Below are 19,895 nucleotides of genomic sequence, written 5' to 3' on the forward strand. Positions count from 1 at the left end.
TCTGGTGCGCCGTGCACGCCGCCGCTTCGGCAGTGGTGGGGCACCCACGGAAGATGCATGCTTGTGCCGAAATGGCAGAATCTGGGGCAAAATGTATAGATTTTACGGGGGGGGGGGGGGGGGGGGGAATGTGTTACATAAGGGCGGTCTTCCGTTGTTAGTTTGTTACACAGAAGCCACAAATACATGTGCTTCTATGGAGCAGGGCGGGGAATAGAAAAAGTTCGTTATATCGAGGAATTCGTTATATGAAGGTTCATTAAAAGCAGTGCGATGAGGTTTATTAAACCAGAAAAGTCGCTACGAGGTAGCAGCGCAAAAGGGCCGTACGGCAAGGCCGGCAAAGGTGGCACAGCTTCTCACGCAATCAGAACGTGGGGTTTTTCATCCTCTTCCAAAGACGCATACGCTGGCCTGGTTGACCTTCCTGCCTTTTCTTTCCCTACCTCCACCTTCACCTGTGGTGAAGCGTAGCTATCCTGGCGACTCGGGGAATAGGCACAATGAGGGGGTCGTAGTAGGGCTTGAGATGGTCGACGTATAGAGTCTCACGTTCTCGACGGCTCAAATCTGGCGATTCTGTGAGGGGCTTGACGATGGAACTCACCAGCAAGGTCGCATCAATGACACGGTACGGATCAAGGTACCACGCCAGAAGTTTAGAAGAAAGGCCAGGGACTTGCGGGGGCACCCAAAGCCAAACAAGGGAGCCAGCACAAATCCTAGGAGCTGGGTGATGAACGTCGTCATGTCGAGTCTTTTGTCGACCTTGAGCTTCACTTGTCAGAAGACGAGCCAACTGATGGCTTTCTCTGGTGTATCTGATGACTTTAGAAAGTGGAGAGCACTCAGATGCATCAGCTCGGTACGGGAGTATGGTGTCCAGTGGGTGGGAAGGTTCGGGGCCGTGCAACGGAAAGAAAGGGGAAGAGCGAAGAGTCACTTTAATCGTGGTGTTGTAAGGGAACCATGTGACGCTTACTCTCAATCATTAGTAAAGGTTGTTCTACTTCAGATTACAGCTGAGCTTGCTTTTTTGCTTTTTTCCTGTGCAGTATTTGTATTTTTGTGAAAAAAAGCGCGAAATACGTAACCTATTGGTTTGAGTAACTATGGCTTTTTGATCCAGGTATCTGCCAACGTTCGTCCAAACCATTTGTGAGGGCATTTTGGACCAGGACGTTCAAGTTCGGAATGCTGCACTCTTTGCTTTGGGTCAGTTCGCTGACTATTTGCAGGTAAGTCAGATAGCACTGGTGCCTTATGGGGAGTTACTGAGGAGGGTGAAGAGCTGAACCAACCACTTGGACGAAGGTGGACATACGACAAGCACCTGTTATTTGTCCACCCTTGCCCACAACATCGAATTAGCATTTCATGCTCCCCAGTTATGATGCTACACCAACTACTCCAAGCTACCACTCTACTGTGATTGAGTGGCTTGGGGCAGGACTGCTTTTGTGCAAAAAAGAGGGTGGGCGGGGGGGTTGTTGCAAGATTTTCACTTGTGCAAAAGTGTCGTTGAAATCGAGCTATTGTTAGTCACATAGAAATGTTTAAAGTAATTATTTGTTTATTTCTTTGTTGTTGGTTTATTTCATTCTCTTTCGTTTAAACACCAACTCTATACAGTTAAGCCTGCTTATAACAAACCTCCATGTAACGAATTCCTTGATGTAATGAAGTTTTTCGATTTCCCGCCGTTGCTCCATAGCAGCCCATGTACTTGCGACCTCTATGTAACAAAGTAACAGTAGGAGGCATCCTTAAGATAATGAATTTTGCCACAGACAATCTAAGAATTTCGCCCTGGATTTTCTCTTTTTGGCATGAGCATGCATCTTTCACGGTTTCTCCGCTGCCAACAAAGCACAAAGCGGCGGCGGTGCTCATGGTCCTGGCGACTCCCAAACGAGAGCGAGTGCTTGTTATTGCGTGCGGGTGTGCGCGAGGCGAGCAGGCAGACCTGCGCCCCACGAGCCGGCGTTACTGCCGTTCTTGCCCCAATGAGCACGTGTCCGAATGTGCCATCCCAAACAAAAAAAGAAAAGAAAATCAGTTTTGTTTTGGCAGCGTCATTCTTTTAGTTAGCGTCACTTATGTGGGGCAGTGCTGCATATGAGGGCGCTTTAACAAATAGTTTTTCATGGTATCCGTGTCTTTCGCTCTTCGTTTTCGACGCTGTGTGCGCGTGCATGGTTTGCACGCATGGTGTGGCCTCCGACGACGTTCAGCTTTGCTTTGTTTTTATGTCACTACCGAGGGGATGTCAGATTAGGCGCTGATGGAAACTCTCTCTGACCACGGTGACAACGGAGGAGCTTCGGAAGTCGACTCGTCACGCTTCTACATTGCACTGTGCCGCGAGTTCGCGGGACCACAGCCTTCGAGATTAGCCAATTAACTCGGGCAACAACACGACGGCACCTTGAATGCAATGCAATGAATGCGATAGCAACAAATCATAGATGTTATACAAGTAAGGAAGGCAACCAACTCTTCTAGGTCCGATATCAAGGAACTCCTACAATACGTTTGTGTAAGCAAATGGGGAAGTTCCAAGGACAAGCGCTCTTTTTGTACAAGCTCTTCACGTTGAAAGTGCTGTTATGACCGTTGTCAGTAGGCGCCATGCTGTCGCTGAGAAGCGTAGCCGGGCAGCGTTCCCACGCCTGGAACCCCAATTCTCTCGGAACCAGCGTCCAGAGCTGACGGGGGAGCGGCGCTCTTTTAATCCTCAAACAAGTAGCCGACTGGCCGGCTGCCTATGCCCGCCAGGTATTGTCCCTGCTAGCTGGAGGATGAGACGTGTCGCCACGACGCCGTAAGCCGTTCCAGAGAGGACAACAAAGACAGCATCCTCCTTGGAAGAAACCGCGGCCGCCGCCACAAATTGCCCTGCTAATTGAGCGGACAGATCGGCAGACCGCTTGATGTATGCTGTCAGGAGCTTGGGACCCCTCGACCAGCGGCACACACACGACGAGGAAGAGCCCGTCCAGCGCCACCTTGCAGTGCAGTGATCACGACTCAATATTGGATGTTCACGTGGGCCGTGCATGCTCGTACCCCTCGCCTGTTGTGTGTGTGTGATTGGTGTTCCACTCAAGGAGGAGGAGCCCGACAGGGCTTATAACGACGTCGTAGTGTGCTGGACGTGGCTCTGAACCATGTAACGGTTCAACCACCACGCTCGTGGTTTGTGAACTCCTAACCTCATGCTGTAAATAAGTGTAAATAGTGCCATAAACCTGTTTGTTTTTCGTATCCCCTTTTTGTCAGCGTTCGTTTCCTCAACCCGAACCTACACCATGCTACCACAAGAGACCGGGTAGACCCCGGTCCGCAACAACTGGTAAACGGTGCTGAGATCCGCAACAACTGGTGAACAGCGCCGAGAGCCGCAAAAACTGGTTGGCAGCGGTGGGATACGATTCAGCACCGGGATCAACAACAACTGGTGATCAGCACTGGGATTTGGAGCAACTACGCGTCGAACAGCGTTGAGATCCACAACAGCGCACTGATGCTTGCCGAGATAGCATGCACGCCAGCTACAACTTTGTTTTGCCGTGCAGTGGTGTTACATTTTTCAATATCGAGAGTTACCCACTAGAGTGTTACTAAAGATGTTTTTTGTAGTATAAATGTGTTTGCATTTTTGTAGGTGCTAGAGTAATGAATTCATTACAATATTTTAAAATAAAAAGGAGCTTCGAAAAAACTTCTGTTATTCAGACTACATCAATGAAGCGTATTTTTTTTTCACTGTCATGTGGCAATGAAACCTGAAGCAACGCGCCCCTTATTGGATTCCACTTGTGTAGAATGGGCCAAGAGTTCTTCCTTTCATGTGCAAAATATTCTTTTCTCTCTCTTTTTTTTTGTCTTCTGGTATGTACCGGCTAAATCGTTTCGTGTAAAAAAGTGTAACCTGTATAAAAAAAAGCACTCGGCGCAATGTAAAATGTGCTGTGCTGCTTCAAGCTGAAGTGCAGTAGGTACCAACTTCAATAATAATAATTATAATATCAAAAAATTTTTCCTCTGACAGTTTATGGGAAAGGAGGAGGTATAAAAGTGAAGAAAAATTTGGGGACCCTTAAGCCTCGCCTTAAGTGTTGAACACGATAGTGATATTCTGTTCCTAGTGCGTACTCCAAACACTTGGTGCATGAAATATTTTCGAACTTGCTATGCACCCACTACGTGGCCTTAAGGGTGCAGTATACTGCGTGTGTGCTTTTTGCTTTTGTAGTGGGTGACTGGCTCTGAACTATGAAGTCCTGCCCCGCCGTGGTGGTCTGGTGGCTAAGGTACTGCCGCACGCGGGATTGAATCCCGGCTGTAGTGGCTGCATTTCCAATGGAGGCGTAAATGTTGTAGGTCCGTGTGCTCAGATTTAGGTGCATGTTAAAGAACCCCAGGTGGTCGAAATTTCCGGAGTCCTCCACTACGGCGTCTCTCATAATCATATGGTGGTTTTGGGAAGTTAAACACCACACATCAATCAACTATGAAGTCCTGATAATTCTATGTTCTGGCGTGGCGATGGCCATGTACGCTTGTCCCGAAGAAGTCACGGAGAAATGATCAAGCAACCAGATGTGTTTCGAACATCTCTGCGATTTTGGTCTTTGGCATGAGCTTTTTTTTGTTTTTGACCACATCAGCCGGCACGATAGGACCGCCAGTTGAGCGCTGCATCAGGCGCCAAGCCATTTCAACAGCTGAGCCGTACCTTCGGCACGGCCCTTGGAATGTACTCCCTGCTCGCAACGGTGACCATCCTCCAGAGACCGCCCTTGCTGGAAGGGAGACAGTGATCACTACCATGACAACTATATCTAATAATGATCCTGGATGCACAGGGCACAATGACCAGCCTATGCAAGATCCTACAATGGTACAAACGAGGATGGAAAGCAATCATGTCACAACCGAAGTGGTAGTTCCCAATGGACACCTGGTGAACAACGAGGACGTCGCCACAAATGCCGCAAAGCGCCATAAGACAGACGAAGATATATCAGAAAGCACTGAGACATGTTTTGATGAGGACGAAGACCTACCGGAGGCTGACCCCTTCATCACCGTGAATTACAAGAAACAACAAAGGCAAGGCATACCTGTTGTCTTTGCACCAAGATGCCTGAAAGCCAGAGGTACCGCAGCACTTCAAGAAGTTCCTTCGGTAGGTGTGCTCACAAGTGACAACGTTGGACAAATGCTGGTGCCTATGTTATTTGCTGTACTCAAGGCCATTATCAAAATGACACCAAGGTCTACATCGTTAGCAGAGGTTAAGGTTCTGCTTGCTATGGAACCACTTATAGGACCCAATAACATGGCTTTCACCAGTGCTGGTAAGTATGAATAGTCGCTTCAAAAATGTCGCGGTATTCCAATGGAATGCTAATAGCCTGCGGGGGAAACTGGGCGATTTCCGCAGGCTAGTTTACGAGCAAAAATTTCCCATTCTAGCCATATTAGAAGCTCGCACAAATTCAAACTTTAGAATTTCCAACAATGTTGTGTACAAATCTTGTCGCCCTAACAACAAAACTAGCCGGGCAATTCTGTGTGTACACAAAGACTTACCATGTTGCCTGACAGATGTATCTTGAACAGATGTTCCAGAGTATGTGGCATGCAAGGTTCAATTCAGGAAGCGTGAAACTCGCATAGTGAGCGTCTATATTGAACCAAGAAAGCCAGTTCTTTCTACTGACTTGGACCATCTTTCAACATCTTTGTTAGGGTGGATTATAATGTGTGGTGACTTCAATGCTCATCACACTCTTTGGGGTGAAGCGTACTGCGATTCTCGAAGAAAACGTATAAAAAGCATTATGGATCGTTACAATCTCGGCACTATAAATGATGGATTGCCGACCTTTTTTCGCGGACCATCTTATAGCGCATGTTTAGACGTTAAATTCTGCTCCTCAGATATTGTAGCTGAATTCCAATGGACAATGGCATTGAGTCACATGGCAGTGACCATCGGCCGGTATTAATAGGCCATCCTCTCATGAAGTTTGGTAATCACAGAAAGAGTAGATGTGCACAGATCATGAATTGGCAATTATTCAGGCTCCTAAGTGCAAGCAATTTGCAGAACTGTGGTGACGCAGAAGTGTTCATTAGCACGCTGCTCACCAACATTGAATCTAGCAGCAAAACACTATCGATTCCACCAGGACACACAAGCATAGACGCTGAATACCAACAACTTTGCGCGATTCGTCGAAGAGCCAAGCGCCGATATCGTCGTACAGGCAGCGTGAATGAATATAAAAAAGCGCAAAAGATGTTCTCGACCATGCCCAGAAAGCTTGATAAACTCTCACAGAAGAAATGGAGAGAGTTTTGTGATTCTTTAAGCCCTTATTCTTCAGTTTCAAAATTATGACAATTATTTCACTCTCTAATGTCTCCAATAACTCACACTCATCCTTTCTGGGCAATAGTGTTGGCAACAAATTCGACTGAAGAGATCATGGCTGACGAATTTTGCAACTTGTCAACACTACTAGCAGAAGCAGTGTGCACAAACCTGTTCATTTCAATAGAGCAGGTTTTGAAGCGACTAATGAGAGACGCCTTACAGAAGAGCACTCATCCCTAGACCTAGATTTCCGCCTAGCTGAACTACAGTCTGCCTTAGCTAACGTCCAACAAAAAAACATCCCCAGGCCCAGATGATATCACTTATAGCATGCTGTGTAACCTCAGACCCTCTAGGAATACGGCGCTTTTTGGCAAATGTAATAACAGCTGGAAAAGTGTGTCAGTGGCACTTTCCTGGGAGGTGGCAAAAGTCCTTCCGATTCCTAAACCCGGTAAACCTGTCAATGTGCTGTCATCGTTTTGACCAGTAAGCTTAATCTCCTGCAGTAGCAAAGTCATGGAGAAAATGGTGGAACAGTGACTACAGTAGTGGATAGAAGTCAGTGAAGGATTTCCTGACCAATTATCGTGTTTTCGCCCGCGTCGCAGTGCTTTAGACTCTGTTTTAGGTCGTGTTTATGTGGGAACAACTGAAAGATGCATTAATGAAAGGCTAAAAGAGCACCACAATAAAGTGCAGAAGGGTACCGATGGTCACTTGGCGATCCACTGTAAGGAGTGCGGTTGTGTGCCTTATTTCGATAACACGTGCGTGCTGTATCGGGACAGAGATTGGTTAACCCGTTTGATAGTAGAAGCAGCTGAAATGACACCCGATGATTTTGATTGTGTTAGTGCACCCTCTATCTTGCTCACGCGGAAAGAACTATGTTTTTTGGTGGGGTGGTAGACAATAACGGATAGTAATGTACGGGACTGGCACGTGCGCTTTCTGTTGTCTATCATTTTTTATTCTTTTTCTCTTTTCACCCCCTTTATAAACTCTGACGTTTGCAATAAACGTTTAGTTGAAGGTAAGCGTTTGTGTGTGTTCTTTGTAATAGTGGCTGCGCTTCCTAGCAAGATGGCTGTTTTAGACCTTGTCACTCATGTGGAATACGAGAACACATTCGAAAGAATGACAATTGCAGCTTTCCTAAACATTAGGCGTGCCTTTGACACAGTCAACCACGTATATGTTATATAGTCTACGAATGAAGGGACGCCTACTTCGTTGGATTTCTGATTTTCGACTGGCCGAACTGTATTCATGGCGACAAGCACTGGCAGAAGCAGGACACGAGGCCTCAAAGCAGGTGTACCCCAAGAAAGTGTATTAATATTAAGCCCTATACTATTAACTTAGTAATGCACGAACTTCCGACTCTTTTACCATCATAAGTAAACATTTTCATGTACACAGATGATATCTGCCTCTGGTCGTCGGGGTTTGGTGCTAGCGACACCACGGACCCGAGCTAACGGGGAGGGGAGGGTTCGACTCCCTCCCACGCCTAGCCGTGCGCGTGGCTTTGCCGTGTCCGGGGAAAAGGGGATGCTGGAGGTTGAGCCAATGCTGGGTGATTGGACCTGGAAAGCCCCCTAGGGGCGGCAACACACCCCTTTGGCCCTGGCTTCACGTAGACGGCACGCCTGGATTGACTTGCCCGGGGGGAATCGGCAGTCGCCTTTTCCTGTCTCCACCTCACATCTTCGTCTTTTCTCTTACTTTAAATCTTTCCTGTCCTCTACTCACTTCTATTGACTTCCGTGTTTCCTGGCGGTAAGGGTTAACCCTCTTTGGCTACCCTACCTTGGATACACCATATTCGGTTATAGTGGTGGCGTACAGCTGGCGTCTGCAGGGCCTGTACTTACAGACCCTGCAGCGTCCCCTTGTAGGACTCCATGGTGGGTGGCTGGCGCCGCTGCCGCAAGTTAAACATTTACATGGCTAGTTCCTTCCCCCCACTCCCTGATCCCCCTCAGAAAAGAGGGCGCACCGATGAAGTCTTCCAGTTTTTTGGTCACCAGAGAGTATTTTTTCCTCTATTCCATGTTATCCTCGCTGACACACCCGGCAAACCAGTGCGAACACTTTCACCTTTTCTAGTTTCAAAGTCTTTGACGGAAATCTTTGGCCCAGGATATAAAGCATCGAGAATGGCAAGTGGTGACCTCCTGTTGGAGCTCCGTGACCAGAAACAATATGAGAGACTGCCTAATCTAGTGAAATTTGGAGATACCAAATTAATAGTAACCCCACACCGAACCATGAACGCCACCCGTGGCGTTGTTTCAGATGATGACCTGTTAGGGCTGACGGAGGCTGAACTCCTGGAGGGTTTCAGCGAACAGAATGTCATCAGCGTGAAATGAATTAGGATGAGGCGTGATGGCAAAGAAGTCCAGACTAAGCACCTGATACTTACTTTCAATTCAAGTGTACTGCCGGACTCCGTTGAGGCTGGTTACATTAAGCTTCGAGTGAGGGCATATATACCAAACCCTCTCCGATGTTTCAAATGCCAGCGGTTCGGCCACAGTTCACAGAACTGCCGAGGCTGCCTAACTTGTGCGAAGTGCAGTGCTGAAGAACACACATCTGATGCCTGTGAAAACTTTCTTCACTGTGCAAACTGCAATGGGGAGCATGCCACATACTCACGGTTATGCCCATGCTGGAAAAAAGGAAAGGAAATTGTCACAATTAAAGTAAAACAAAACATTTCATTTAGGGAGGCACGAAGGCAGGTGTCCTACCTACCAGAAACCAGCTTTGCAGAAGTCGCGCGTCAGGGGGCAGCACCACGACGGCCCCCGGCGGCTGTCTGGCACACGTGTAGTGAGCCAGCGGTGACGCCATCTGACCCCTCGGCGGTTGCAGACAGTGCTGCTCCGCTATTCAAGAAAGACCCACCAACCTCTGAGCTGGGGGCCGCATTTGTTTTGAGGCGAGGCCCTCAAAACAAATGCAGCGCTTGCAAGAGCGCGTGTCCAGCACCTCGCAATAGGCAATGGACACAACACCGAGCATGAGGGCGCAGTCAGCGCCTAAGGATCAGCGCGACTCCCTCGACCGATCCAAAAAAGAAAAATCTCGTGTCATGGCCCCTGGAAAGGGTCCGTGAGCTAACTATCCATTCTTCAGCACACAGCACAAAACACATCTAAAATGGACACACAGATCTTACAGTGGAATGTGAGAGGACCAGGACGACGCTGCCGCTTCGTCGGGCAGTGTCGCTATAATAGTTGATAAAGGTGTTGCCTGCAAGCAATTAAACCTCATACTTTCTCTTGAGAAAGTTGCTGTCCAAGCAGTGCTGTTCGGGAAGCTACTAACAATTACCTCTATTTACATTCCTCCGTGCTATCAGCTTTCGAAGACACAATTTCAAAGCTTCATTGATGAACTTCCTTTGCCATATATAGTCATTGGTAATCTAAATGCACATAATCCCCTATGGGGCAACTCCCGTTTAGATGCGCGAGGACGCCTAATAGAACACTTTCTGTTTTCGTCAGGTGAATGTCTACTGAAGAAAAAAGAACCAACATATTATAGCACTACACACAACACATACTCTTCCATAGACCTGAGTATTGTCTCGAGTACATTAATTTCATATTTGGAGTGGTTCGTTCTCAAGAACCCCTTTGGGAGTGACCACTTCCCGATTATGTTGAAGCTAACAAAAGAAGATACATGCACGCCTGACTTTCCTCGTTGGAACACCAAGTCAGCCAACTGGGAACTGTTCCGACAAATTACATTTTTAGACGGAGATGACATTGCTGATTTGACGCTGCAGTGAAATGTATTAAGGAAACTAACAAAATGACTAATAAGCGTCGCATTCCATGGTAGAACGACGATTGTCGGAAAGCACGCAATATTCAAAATACAGCTTGGAGATTACTCCGAAATTACCCAACGGCTGAAAACCTCGTCGATTTTAAACAGGTTAAGTCCCAAGCCAGAAGAGCGCGTCGTCTTGCAAAGAAAGAAAGTTGGAATAGGTACATCTCCGGTATAAATTCTTACACCGACGAAACGAAGGTTTGGAATGGGGTAAATAAGTTAATGGGTCTGGAGTCGCACCCCCTACCCTTGGTAAGTAGCCGAGGAGACAGCCTGGAGGAGCAGGCGGACTGCCTAGTAAACACTTTGAATATGTCTCAAGTGCATCACACTATACAGAAACGTTCTTAAGATTCAAAGAACGCGAAGAGCGGCAACCCCTTAAATGTAAATGTCCATCCAGTGAGACTTACAACTGCCCATTTACATTAGCTGAACTTAAGGCATCTCTTGCGTACTGCAACAACTTGCGTACTGCAACAACGTACTGCAACAACATTGTGACACCTCATTTGTCGAGATCACTAAACACGCACCAGAAGCACATATTAAAATGCATTTTCGACAACTCCAGTGCAACTACTCATGCATAGAGTTTTATACCGACTCCCAACCCCACCCCTTTCTCTTGGGAGTCTGCACTGCTCAGCTTATGCCGGCAGGAACAGCAGCAGCTGGTCCAGCGAGCGCGCAGGGTCGCACAAGGCAATGGGGCCCTGGACTGAGGGCCCCACCCAAAGAAGGCTCAGTGTGCATTTGCTATTAATAAAAGTTTATTATCTCTTTTTATACCGACGCTTCTAAGTCACATGCAGGGGTGGCTTATGCAGCCCTTGGACCATCCTTCTCGAAATCCGGTGTACTGCGCCCGGAAACAAGTATCTTTACGGCTGAGGGATATGCACTATTGTCGGCTGTGAAGCATATACGAAAATCAAACATACAAAAATCAATTATATTTGCAGACTCGTTAAGCATCGTAAATACATTAAGATCACTTTTAAGATTCAGAAATTCGGTAATAATTGAGCTGTGTTTCATTCTGTGTGCTGTGTATATGTCCAACCAGCATGTTACTTTTTGCTGGGTGCCTGGCCATAGAAGCATCGAGGGCAATGTGTTAGCTGACCAAATGGCCACGTCAAATATATTGCGCGCTATTAACCCTACCACTACTGTCCCTGCAACAGGTCTAAAATCCTTCCTACGTAAGAAACTGCCAAGCCACTGGCAACGCTTGTGGGACACAGAAATAAATAATAAGCTTCACTTGATTAAGCCACTGTTGGGTTACTGGCCCCTCGCTACAAGAACACGGCGAACTGATGTCCTATTCTGTCACCTCAGAATAGGACACACATATGGTACTCATAGCTTTCTTCTGACTGGCGATGAACATCCTATTTGTGGTAGATGTGGCAAAAGGCTAACCGTCCTCCCCGTCCTCCTGGAGTGTCCGGAAGCTGAAAGAGAAAGAAAGAAATATTTTCCTTTAGTACACCGCTATCATCTTCCTTTACATCCTATTATGTTTCTCGACGAAGAGCCGCTTTTTGACACAAAATCAGTCCTAAGCTTTCTAAAAGATGTGGTATTGAATGTTTTTAGCCAAACAAGCTCATAGCGCATCCTCTGTCCAGAAGGTGTCGCTGTGATAGCAGCCTTCAATGAGCCCAGGCCTCCATGTCCTTGTTTTAAGGGCTCTGCCGAGGCACTAAAGCTCCACACCAAGTTTTTATTTTATATACGTATCATTTTTAATGAATTTTATGTCTCCATAGCTCACATCGTTTGTCATTGCCATAATTTTACTCTATGTATATTTTACGCACCTACAGCTACTGTTTTTAGGCCCATTTACAGCCACGTCACATCTGTTTTATCCACACTACGTAACGCACAGTTCATTATCATCACTCTGGTACTCTTTGGCCACATCTGGCCCTTGCACCAATAAACTCTATTAATCATCTCTGGTCGTCAGGGCATAAATGCCGGAAAGTACAGGATCTGCTTCAAGAAGGCATAGAAATAACAGTGTGCTTTCTGACAGAATGGGGCATGGACGTTTCAGCAGAAAAAATTGCGGTATTACCTTTTACCAGAAGACGTCACCACCAGCTCAGACTCTCAGTCAACCAGACTGTAATTCCTGTTGTGCGCAAGCATCGTTTCCGTTGCATAACATTGGACCGCATGCTAACCTGGGGACCTCATATTTTCAACATTGAGGAGCGGGTCCACTGGACACTGAGTGTTATCCGATGTATTACAGGAACCAAATGGGATGGCACATCAGAATCACTTCTGGAGGTTCATAGAGCTCTTTCGACAAGCCATCGCATATGCATTACCAGTGATGCAAAGTGTGTCTCGGACAAATGAGCGTAAACTAAACAACGGGTAGCCCGCAGTCTAGGTATTTGCCTGGGCTTACCGCGCTCAACTCACAGTGGCCTCGTAAACGCAATAGCGAGAGAACCACCAATTTAAGTTATTCGTATTCAAGAACTCTACCGCCACTTCCTCCGCTTATCGCTAAGGCATTATGCCCGTTCGCTTCGTGAAAAACTTATTGAAAGAAACGGGCGAATTGGTGACACCTTGCGAGCTTTCGAGGCGGTACTTCAAGAAGAACAATATTCGTTGCGTCTCGCTATCAATTTTTCTCCTTGGCAGCTTACATCACCTCTAGTCACTTTGGACATCAAAGGGATAAAAAAAAATTCTCTACACACTACCTTGAGGCCAAATTTCTAACGCTTCAACAAATGTGCAATTACCAAGACCATTTCACATTTGATTTCCGACTTTCTCAAAAGACATCGTCTACAGCAGCGAAGCTTGTTGCAATATTACAAGCTTCAAAATTCATTGTTGAAAGCCAGCTAAGACGAAACTGGGTAATATATTCAGACTCCAAAGGAGCACTGCAAATGATTATGGATTTCTATTTTCATATAAATGACAGCATCATATATGAAATATTAAAAACAATTACAGTTTATTTCCTCCTCCTCGACTAGCTTCTACACTAGCTAAAGAGGGAAGATATTTGAGGTTCGGAATGGGTCCCCTCGATGACTCGAGTGCACGGTGGCAGCGCGAAGGAAGAGCCGTAGTCCGGTAAAGAGACGCTTTATTGCAGCTTCAGGCGTCTGCCCAAGTCCAAGCCCGACCCTCCGCTCCCCCATTTCAAATTCAAACATCCTCTTTTCAACCCTCGGTTTAACAAAGGGTCTTCACACAAGCCAATCACATGTTGGGGATCGCATCATCACAACCAATTGCAGAAACACTTTCATAAAAACACTGCATTGGTAAAAACCACGTTACCGAATACAACACGCAAAGGGATAGGTTCACTGCGTGTCACACTCTCTCCCATGCCAGGCCGTGTATCGGCTGACCTCCGTAGATAGCCGTTCTCATGCTCGAGCTCCATCAGCTTTCTCATTACACGTCGCTTCATAGAAGCCTCCTTAAGCTCAGAGAGTACACCGTGAGGCTCTGTGCGCTGACCAGGTGTGCACGCGACAGCGAGGCGCCCCGCCATCCTAACAACAGCCGGTAATGACGTATAGCGGGGGAGAATAAGCTCATATGCGTGCCGCCATAATTTCTCGGACAGCCCAGTGGTCGCTTCCCTGCGTCGTTCTCAATGCACGCGTGTATGCCAACAATGACTTAAACTCACACGGCGGCACCTGGCCTGCTTCTTGCCCGACGCTCTTTCGAGTAAGCCTTCCCCTTCTAGTGGCAAACGGGGGCGACCTTGATTGCTCCGCTCGTGAACCGTGTGAACGAAGGAGTCTCCTTTCTTTCCCGTGCTTCCGCATTCGCCTTCGCGGTACCGATCAGCTTTGTTAGTTGACGGGTCGGGAGCTGGCTCCGCGCTCTGCATCAGCCGCATTTATTGCACTACACACAACGCGCCGGTAATTGTTGCTTCATACTATCACCATCAGTCATCTGGACGACCACAAGATATTTATTCAATGGATTCCAAGCCACGTAGGAGTGATAGGAAATGAAATTGCTGACAAATTAGCCACTGCAGCACACAAAATTGTTCACTCGACACCAGCGCCCGTTTATTTCTCAGAAAGCAAAAAGGTTTTTTCTGAACTGTGCCACAAATTATGCAAAGATGCTTGGTTTGATGAAAATACAAAGTCGTCGCTTCTATATCAAAGAGATCCCTCTCTCCGATTTTCACCTAATCAAAAGATCGATAGACCATTCGACACCCTATTGCACTGTCTACGATTAGGTGTTTCATACAAACCTCACTTTTTAGGCCGAATAAAAAGAACGTCCCTGCACTGCGACCACTGCAATCATGATGATGCGTCAGAGGACCATATTCTATTAAAATGTCCGCAATACGATCAACAACGCGCTGAACTGACAGATCGCTTGAACCGACTTGACAGACGACCATTCACGATTACAAAAATACTTGTACCGTGGCTGCATTTTGATAATCAAAGGCGTGCAGTGAGCGCCCTGCACAATTTAAATAACAGAAATCTAATGAGCTGTCTTTAGTTCATATCATACCTTGCCGCTATCTGTACAGACTTTATCCGCAGTGTGATCGCGATATGTTAACTGGACTATGACCATACATACTATATTTATTCATGCATTATATGGCCTTTAATGTGTATAGGATTGTACACTGCATTTGCTTAGTTTTTTTTTCGTATTTTATTCTTAATTTTGCTTTTCTGTGTGTTTCTATTGTACATCACTGTTATGATGTTGGGATAGCTGGCTCTAATGTAGCCTACCTTCCCATGTTCTGCCAAATATAAATAAAACTAATATTACGGCAGTATTTCATGTTGTATTGTGAAGCATTTCTGCAGGACGCATGTGTTTTTAAAGCATTAAAGTTGCTTTTACTGCACTTCCAAGCAAAGGAAGTTATTTTCACTGCATTCACAAGCAGAGGTGTAACTGTGTCGTAGAAGATCCACTCGCCACGTAAACGACCCAGGTTCGATTCCCACTCAGACCTAGAATTTTTATTATTTTTTTAATTTGCATCTTTCTCAATTTTTCGGTCACGCAAAGATTATGATTTTTCACTCACAACCAAGGACGCGAGATTTTTTATTAAACGAGCTCTTTAACACAAAAGCATTAACGAACTCGATCATCCTGCACGGTGCCCTTACGGCGCGACAGAAAGGTACCAACACGTACGCGGAGTGCCTGCCAGCTATCCGCCCAGAAACATTGGTCGACGCCAGTGCCACTGCACCCTTCCACGCCTAAAGGGCCGCGCCCAGGCCGCTCAAAAGTTCTAGTACAATCTAGTATTTTTCTGCCCGCCCTATGCAAATGTGTGATTGCCCTATCACCATTGTTGTCTCCTGGTACTCGTTTTTTTTGCGTTAGGCTTCACTCCGCCTTTCTTTTTTTTTTTTTTCGGGCAGTTTTACCTGCGTGCTTGTTACACGGCTGTTTTCTAGCCTTTTAGTGGGTGGTTGAACGTTCCAGATCAGCTTCAGAAACAGCACTAAAGGATTGCTACGACAGTGAAAAATGTGACTCTGGTAACCTATGGAATGAAGTCTCCGATGGTTATTCATGCATGCTTCACTAACGCTCGAACACTACGCACAGTGCGATGACAAAGCATACACGTGAGCTTAGCTGATGACCGATATGATCCATACCATTTATCGTGATAAGGAAACAATGTCGAGAAAGAAGACGAGAAAGAAGCATGTACGAATAAACTTAAAGAACCGGTATTTAACGCCAATCCTTCATGTTGCGTAAAAGGATGCATACGCTTAAAAGCGTTAGACTTTTAGCAGTCGAGTTCCCCACATCTGGATAGATCGGCCCTCTTCCTCAAATGCAGAGTCACTGGTTTCGCAATATTTCGTACTTGTTTGTTTTTCTGCGTTTATTAGAGCATAATGTGGTCGCGAATGCATACACAGCACACGTGAGCTACTCACACGTTTGCATTTACGATTTTTTGTGCAAATTTTTAGTACTTTCTTACAGTGATTTTTCAAAATAATGAATGATTTTCAGCAATTCCTTAAAATTCGTTGTATCGAGATTTTTTTTGTGTGTGTTTGCTTGAGTTTTTTTTCCATGTTTGATTTCCATCTTTTTTTTTTCCTTTTCCATTCAGCCAGAAATGAAGAAGTATGCCGACCAGGTTATGCCCATCCTGCTGAATCACTTGGCTCAAACAGCAGAGCTGATGGCCCTGTTACAGAAGGATCCACCTAGTCTCAGCAAGACCTTCTATGCTCTCGAAACCTTCTGTGAAAACTTAGGTCAAGCTTTCTATGCCATCCATCAAGATTTAATCTTTCTTTTAACTGCTAAGAAAGAAGTATTTGAATCCATGCTTATGCTTGTCTGTTCCAGTGACTGACTAAAATATCTTTAGGAGAAGCTCCCTTCTGTGTCAGAAAAGTGATTACTAGTGACCTGATTTTAGGCAAATGCCTGTTTGGTTCCTTGCGTTCCTATCATGCCACTTTGAAATATGAGCTTGAATTAGAGTTTAAAGGAGATGCGATTCTGAAAAAAGGTTGCTTAATCTTAAGCCAAGAGCAATGAGATTTTTGTTTTATATATAGCCTTTCATGCTGATTTCAAGAATGTAATTAGTTTTTTAGTAAGTTGCACACTTTTTGTTTTGTGCCATGACAATGTGTATAGTTCATTTTGGACAAACTTTCTATGCCACTAAACTTTTATGGTTTTCAGCTATTAATAACTCGTATTGCTTCACATTGACTGTAGAATGCAAATAACTGTCAAGAAAGTACGTATATAACATTTTTATGGTCAATAAACATTTTAATGTGAGAATTCTTAAAATTCTCAGCGCATGTTATATGCTTACTTCAGGTTCATAAGTATTTAACAAAAGACCTGCACCCTCCGTATGTTAAGGAATATGTGGGCAAAATTTCATCTCAATCCGGCTATCAGAAGTAACAAAACATGATATCCTAACTCAAGAATTTTTGCAAAGGTCAATTTTGAGAAAAATTCATTTTAAAGGTGTGAAAGCTCATCTATATGGAAAATATGCTTTATTTTTTTAAGATGATTTCTTCCATCAAGAGAGCTTGACAATCATGGTTAATTTGAGCAAATGGCTTTAGTAAATCCCTCATGCAAAATGCAATGGCAAGTAGTCAGGGGACAATTTTCAGGAGGCTCTACACAGTGAGCACTTTTTTAATTATTTAGTAGCCACCTTGTGCTCTTTAAAAGTGATTTTAACCTACTTCAAGTTTAAATGCCATCTCAGTTTTTTGTCGTGCAAGTACAAAAACAGCTTATGAAAGCAAATGAAAAATATGTAATTTTGAAAAATAAAGCTTGCGTTGTTCGATTCTCATCTTCCCTTAAGAAAGGCTTTTATGGAGGTTTTATAGTGCCTATAAATGCCCATTTTTCTCGTTAGTGCCTAAAGGCCTATAAGGGCCTATAAATGCCTATATTTAAGATCGATGCCTACATGAACACTGTTTAAGCTAAAATTTTGTTTTCGAGTTAGGTTTGAACGTTATTTATGTCACAGAACAACATTGTCCTTTCTGAATTATATCAGGTTCAATCAAGTCTTTCTTTTCTTCAACCACCGTCCGAAAAAGAACTGCTAGCTGCAGTGAAAGGGGTTGCGGCGGTCACCTTATGCCACAGTGCTAAAATGGCACGAGTAGTTAGTGTAGAAGGAGAGGTGGAAGAGAAGAAAAAAAGCTATATCTACAGCCCTAAAAGCCTGACCACACGTACCCATTGCAACACGTCAGCGCGTGGCTTTTTGACACGGTGCCACCTTATGGAGAGCGAAGGCGTGCAACTTCGCTTAGCCACGTGCCCTCTCTCCCCCCATAGGGAGAGGGCGTGGCGCCACTTCAAAAAGACACACGCTGACACGTTCCAAAGCATGGGAGCACGTCTCTGCATCGCATAGAAATAAGGAAAGAGAAATAAACATGGGAGAAGGAGTGGAAAGTAGTGGCTGTGGACGAGGATGCAAAGAGCAGCTTCCACAGACGGGCAGACGCTTGTGCAATGTCCCGAAAAAATTGAAGCGCTGCCTTGAAGACCTGGATGTGACGGTGGGAAGGGAACAGGAGGTCCCCCTACGTAGCCGCAGGCAGGTGGAGAACGAATGTGAAACGGTGAAAAGCTGTCATGGGAAAGGAGAGCGTGAATCAAAAGACTGAAAAATGTGAGGTGCATGCGGCTTTTGTTTTATTTGTAATTTACTTCTTAAAGGGCCCCTCACCACACCAGATAAAAGATTCTAGTTAGTGAAAGCTGTTATGTGCCCAATGAAGAGTGTTGCACCACGATAATGTTTCTAATTGATTCGTTATGAGCCACGAAACCATCATGCGAGGAGGCCAGTTTGAAACCCTTGCCAATCACCTGTGTAGTCGTTGCAAGCCCAATTCCTTCGCGGCCCTCTTTGATATTGCAGTAGAAGGATCACATGATGTGCATGCATGCTCACATGCCCGAGCCTGCTCGTGCACACATGCCATCAATGCTGTGCCGTTTGGGCGTCCTCAGTAGTGTATTGCCTGTTTCTGAGAGATGTATTACTCAGAGCACATACATTTGGATAGGCTGACACGGATCATGTGTCCTTACTGCAATACACCGCTTCGCACCCCTGAAACTGTTGTCAGAGACGATACACTATAAACTTTCTAAGCAATGGCGGGGTGGCACGACACAGGAATGGCAAGAAGACAAACGCATGATAAATGTAGGCCAATTAGTTTATTGCATATCGTGGCAATTCGAAATTAAAATAAAAATAAAAACTCCCTCATTTTATTTGCGGGTTTTATTTCTCACAGCTTTCATTCATCTGCTCAACAACAGATTACACAAAGTTCACATGTTGCCTCAAATAATTCCCACATTGTCACATGTTACACTCACAATCAGGCTCTTCTTAAAGTGCTGGATATAGCCAGGAAGCGGGAATTTTTTTCATGTGGTTTTTCTGGATATAGCCACTACTTAACCAGGACCTGATTAAAGGGCCAGTAAACAGGCTCCGACAATTTTTTTTTTACACCCACCATGCAAGCTCGGCAATTCGTAGATTAGACAGCAGCGATTGCGTTTTCTAAATATTACAGCGCCGCGCAGAGCCTCTATTTTGAAAAACAATTCCGCGCATCTTTCCTGCGCCTGACCGACCCCCTTGCACTCGCAGTGACGTTAACTCGGCAATTTGCGACGTGACGTAGCACGTAGCTAGCCGATTGGTCTAAATCAGGTGTGAAAAAACAGTAGTGAAGTCAACGCCAGTTTCTGTTCTCACCCACGGCTACAAAACTGCCCCTTGTTTTTTGGCACTGCGGTGAAAGAACCAGCCTCGCAGTTGACGCGTGCACGTGTACACTCTTCGCTCAACTACAGCGCCTGTACGCACATACGAACGTACTTCGCCCTTGACATGAGCAACACGGGTAAAAAGCGTTGCTCTGTCGTCGGCTGCAAATCGAGCGACTGGGCAGCAGAGAAGCATCGGCACCGGGTGCCTCATGATGGGGCCCTGCACGCTGCATGGCTGAAGCGAATCAGCCATCCAGCGACGTATGTCGGGGACCTGATC

At 45.6% G+C, this 19,895-nt stretch overlaps 1 protein-coding gene across 2 annotated transcripts in view; it reads left to right on the forward strand.

Annotated features, from left to right (window-relative positions):
- Positions 1-19,895, forward strand: part of LOC119187392 (importin-4) — a 227,334-nt gene that overhangs the window by 138,111 nt on the left and 69,328 nt on the right. For both annotated transcript variants that reach the window (XM_037435539.2, XM_075878604.1), the window contains 2 exons: positions 1,130-1,238; positions 16,422-16,569. In XM_037435539.2, coding sequence (XP_037291436.2) covers positions 1,130-1,238; positions 16,422-16,569 — 257 coding nt within the window. The remainder of the gene's footprint in view (positions 1-1,129; positions 1,239-16,421; positions 16,570-19,895) is intronic.

Source organism: Rhipicephalus microplus, chromosome X (assembly GCF_043290135.1).
Source record: "Rhipicephalus microplus isolate Deutch F79 chromosome X, USDA_Rmic, whole genome shotgun sequence".
Lineage (NCBI taxonomy): Eukaryota > Metazoa > Arthropoda > Arachnida > Ixodida > Ixodidae > Rhipicephalus > Rhipicephalus microplus.